The sequence below is a fragment of the Fragaria vesca genome, linkage group LG6, assembly GCF_000184155.1.
Source record: "Fragaria vesca subsp. vesca linkage group LG6, FraVesHawaii_1.0, whole genome shotgun sequence".
Taxonomy (NCBI): domain Eukaryota; kingdom Viridiplantae; phylum Streptophyta; class Magnoliopsida; order Rosales; family Rosaceae; genus Fragaria; species Fragaria vesca.
In genome coordinates this window covers 934,795-939,817 of record NC_020496.1, presented here as the reverse complement: position 1 = coordinate 939,817, position 5,023 = coordinate 934,795, and the positions used below count along the sequence as shown (strand labels likewise).

The following is a 5,023-nucleotide window of genomic DNA, read 5'->3' as shown; positions in this document are numbered from 1 at the left end:
AGAAAANAAAAAAAGAAAAAAGAAAAAAGAAGTCAGTTTGTGGGTATTATAGTTACACTCATCGATTATCGATCTTAATTGGTGTTCATACGATTTATGGGTATTATAGTTACACTCTGTCGATTATCAGACGTTGATGTATAGTAAAAGTGTGAAAGAGAAGTGAGCTTATCCTTATCTGCTAGAACATCTAAGCTAGCTTGCTTGTTAGAACTCTCCAAGAGGCATAATAATGGTTACGCCGGACCACGGCAGCTTCCACCTTCATGGAGACAAAGACATATTTGAGTGACATTCGTGAATTACCACTAGAAAATGCTGGACCAATCGGTTACTCAAACTTGTCTGATATACCATTGCTTGCGAGACTAAGCTAAGCTGAGTGTACGGACACGCAGGATGATCATTTTCTTTCTCACTCATATGTTCATATATAGTATAAAGTTTCAATAATGTTTTCCAACAATACCTTTATGAAAAGTGACCTATATATTTGTTGTGTCTTTTGCTGGGAATACTGTTTGCTTTTGATACCTTCTAACTATGCAAATGATCGATTATCATGAAGTTTTGGTTCTCCCTATCGAGCAAGTTTAGTGGATACTTTAGCTAATGGAAATTGAATAATGACTTGTGTACCAACATCGAGACTCGAAGGGAAAAAAGAGGGAGTCGTGGGCTTACTAGACAAACCTCTTTCCAAGCCTTATGCAAATTTGTTTCCTTTTTATCGTTATTTTCTTTTACAATGAGAAACTTTGATTTGATATTGGTTTAGACATCAGGTGGAAAGGGAGTTCTAGCGTGCCTACTATATATGTTTAGGTAGTTTGATAAAATATTAGCTCCTTTTACAGCAAAATCATGTTGAAGCCAACACTTGTATACAACTGAAAAAAGTGAGTGTGGATTTGTAGAAAAATATATACTCGATGTGTCAGTTTACTAAGATATCGAAAGCTAACCTCAATCTTAAATCACTTTCTCTCTCAACCTAATCGGATGAACGATAATATCATACAAATGGAAAGGATGACACAATAATCATGTTCATAAACTAATCCAAAATCTGAGAGATCGGAGCACCCGATAACTTGTCCAGTAACCAATTAAAGAAGCTTTATATAGCTCAAATTCATCATATGTCCATCTTGATTAAATCTATTTTCATATAAAATCATCATATTTCCATTTCACCTTCTTTTCTTATTGACTTAAGTTCTTATTGATGCTAGTGAGCTCATAAGTTTGAAATCGATTATAAAATTATAAAAAATCATGTAAACTTCACCTTCCAGTCTCTACACGTGCATTGCATAACTATCATCCTTTTTTTTTCTATATTCGTGTATAATGTATGCTACATAACCGTTTCTCTTTTTAAACTGTAAATATGATAGAATCCTTATATATCGGCGATCATAATTTAGTATAATTACCTCACATGTAATAAACTTCACATCCTTTTAAGCTATTTATATATATATAAATAAAAAATTAAAATTAAAAAAAAACTCCTCGAACCTACTATCTACATCCAAAATCTTTCTCTCAAGCACAAAACTTATTCTCACTACACCGGCGACAAAGTTCCCAAGCCAAATCCAAAACCAAAACCTAAATCCACTCAACCACAACCTTAAATCCCTCTTGACCAAACAACCACATTGTCTAATTTCCCCATAATTGGTCCAAATTTCATAAACCATTTATTTTGGAAATTATTTTGCATAGAAAAAGTCTTAAAATCCAAAATTGAATTTCTTTATATTTCTGGGGTCTGAATCGTTGAATAGTAACTGACCAGAATACCATTACCCACCAACCGAATATTCCTTTCGAGTATTCCACTCTCTTCTACCTCTCTCTCCCTCTATAAATCCCAACAGAGTCTCCCCAAACCAACCTAAACAACCCCAACCAAACCAAAACCTCTCCCAAACTCAAACCTTCAATCTTTTTCAAGAACCCCCCAAATGTACGACACACTCAAAAACACCTACCAACTCTTCGAAGAAATCGGCCGCGGCCGATTCGGCACCATCCTCCGCGCCTTCTGCCCCACTTCCGCCGCCTCCGTCGCTGTCAAGATCATCGACAAGACTCTCCTCGCCGACGAAACCGACCGCGCATGCATCGACAAAGAACCCAAGATCATGTCCCTCTTGTCTCCCCACCCCAACATTCTCCAAATCCACAACGTCTTCGAAACAGAGGACTCCATGGCCATAGTCCTCGACCTCTGCAGCCCCGAAACCTTATACGACAAGATCGCTCACCGGACCTTGTCAGAGCCCGAAGCCGCCGGCATCATGAAACAGCTCCTCGCAGCTGTTTCCCACTGCCACAGAATGGGGGTGGTCCACCGGGATCTGAAGCCGGAGAATGTTCTGTTTGATTCAAGAAACGTTTTGAAGCTGGCGGATTTCGGGTCGGCGGAGTGGTTTTCCGGCGAGGGAGAGTGCATGGAAGGTGTGGTGGGGACGCCGTATTACGTGGCGCCGGAGGTGTTGATGGGGAGGGTGTATAATGAGAAGGTGGATGTCTGGAGTGCAGGGGTCATGATGTATATAATGTTGGGTGGGATTCCTCCGTTTTATGGTGAAACGGCGACGGAGATCTTTGAGGCGGTTCTGAGGGGGAATCTGAGGTTCCCGCCGAAGGTTTTCCGGGGAGTTTCGCCGGCGGCGAAGGATCTGCTGAGGAAGATGATGTGTAGAGACGTTTCCAGGAGACTTTCTGCAGAGCAAGCACTTAGTAAGTTTCCTTCTTTGTTTTTATGGATTTTAATTTTGGTCAATTTTTGGGTTCTTTTCCATTTGGGGGATTCAATTAGGAATATTGGATTTACTTTCTTGGTAAAGAAATAGGATTTGTTGGAGTTTACTAACAAAGTTTCTTTCTTTCTTGTGAATTCAGGGCACCCATGGATCTTGAGTGGAGGAGAGTCCAACCCAATGGACTGATCTGACTGTTCTCCAAGAACTGTGATCAAGAGCAGCAATCAAGTATATAAGTCATCCCAGCCTTGTATGTATGTGTGTTTGAGAAGAGATAAAACCCACTTCCCCTCTCTTAGAAGCGCATAAGCTCCTGGATGGAGATCCAGAAGGAGAAGAGAATGAGCCTTTTTGAAGCTATAGGCAAGCTGAAGAAGGGTTGTGTTCTTTGTAGTTTTAGTGCTTTTTTGTAATGTTTGGAGAGAATCTGAGACTGTAAATAGAATGGGGTTGAGGACTGATGATCCCTGTCCTTCCCCATCTTCTCTGTTTTTTTTGTTTTCAGAGAGAGATTAGGAAGTGATGAGAGAGAGAGAGAGAGCAAGTGAAGTACTCCTGAAAAGAGAACCAATGCAACTTTAGTCCTTTGTCAATTTCGGTATGTAAAAAACCATGTTTTGTTAATGCAAAATGTTCGGAGACATGAATGTGTTTTGGCTTTGGAATCTGAATATTGTTGCACTCTTTTCTTTTCCTTCTCTTCTTCCTTTGATGGAGGAATAGATTTGTGGTCCGTGTCTCTGTGATAAGGGATTTAGCATATACTTTAACATATCCCTGCCCTAAAATATCCATCGCATTTTCTTGGCAACACATCATTGAGCCACATCATTTTCTGGAAAAGATGTCCCTGCTTGCTGGCTTTTCTGCAGGTATATAATAATATAAGCATTTACTCTCAAAACCTACCGGTCAATAAACCCTCTCATAAGTAAGAAATCCCTCCCAACTTTCTTGCCATCAATAGGTTAGCCAAGTCTATGAAGTTGATATTTTGACTTCCATGAAGGAAAATTTAGACGCACTATAATTTAAATGCAGAAAATAGTGAATGCATAGGTCTGCAAGAAGAGAAAGTCTTCGACGTAGTGTATAATACGTCCGACTTATTAATTACATAATAAAAACTTAACACCTCGGTTGCATACAACACACGTCCGACTTATCAATTACATTGTGTTAAGTTTATTATTTCTCTCCTGCTCAAGCTCTCCCATTGTGTGAAGTTTATACATAGATTATCTGATTTGCCGACCGTCCGACTAGATTATCTGATTTGCCGACCGTCCAATAAAGACTCACTCGAAGAAAACCAGAAACCTAACTGCCATTATTGGAGAGAAGCAGCAGCAGCATGTGAGCTGTCCCAACAGATTATAGAAGAACCCACCATCTGAGGTACAGGACAAGAAAGAAGTTTGATAAAGAATAGTTATTATCCACTAAGCAAAAGCAAAGGAGGACAATCCGATTTGATTAAACAAATTTGGCAGACGTACCAGTCACTGTGAATGAAGAGAACCTTGTTAGAGGGGCAGGTGGCAATGGTGGCCATGGAGGCATCAACATCAAAGAACAGAGAAGGGGGCCATAGCTCACATGGGAATGGCGTTTTATTCAAATCCCAACTGGGGAATTGTTAAAGGATCCCAGAGTGAGTATCTACGTGGTTTGAGGTAGGGGAAGGGGTGGAATCACGAGGGAGAGTTGGCAGAGAGATGTTGGGGCCTGATCAGTAAGGTTCCATATCAACATGTTTGGTGTGGGTTCGAGAGGCTAGCTCGATCTGTACAGTCAACAGGTACTTCTCATGTGAGTGCCATTGGATTGGAACTATCTAACACGAATCTTCATGCTTTTTGGTCTGCTCAACGGCCGAACCGAGTGTAACCGAGTGTGATAAGTTAAGGTCACATGGAGGAAGGGTTTAATAAAGAGCGGATTTTACGTATAAATATGCATCGGTATCGTTAATGTGTAAGTAATTAAATTATCGTATAGAAAGATTAAATAAATATTAAAGATTTTAAATTTTTATTTTATTTTATTTTAATCCGATAAAATAAAACTTCTATTATAAGAATACATCTTTTTGACCTAATGTTTTCATCTCCTTAGTTAGAAACATTTTAGACTATTTTTTTGTAATTTCTAACATTAGTAACTTTAAATTAACAAAAAATCATTAGATCATTGCACTAACATGTCAGATAGACATAGTCACATAATATATTGTAATATGA

At 39.1% G+C, this 5,023-nt stretch overlaps 1 protein-coding gene across 2 annotated transcripts; it reads left to right on the top strand.

Annotated features, from left to right (window-relative positions):
• The first annotated feature begins 1,925 nt into the window (after positions 1-1,925).
• Positions 1,926-3,443, top strand: LOC101314387 (phosphoenolpyruvate carboxylase kinase 1-like). 2 transcript variants are annotated; one of them, XM_004302036.1, is made up of 2 exons: positions 1,926-2,757; positions 2,920-3,443. In XM_004302036.1, exons 1-2 carry the CDS (start codon positions 1,977-1,979, stop codon positions 2,964-2,966), a joined length of 828 nt encoding a protein of 275 aa, XP_004302084.1. In that variant the 5' UTR covers positions 1,926-1,976; the 3' UTR covers positions 2,967-3,443. The 2 variants fall into 2 exon arrangements, with proteins under 2 accessions (XP_004302084.1, XP_004302083.1); XM_004302035.1 differs by having other exon boundaries at positions 1,932-3,443.
• The last annotated feature ends 1,580 nt before the right edge of the window (positions 3,444-5,023 follow it).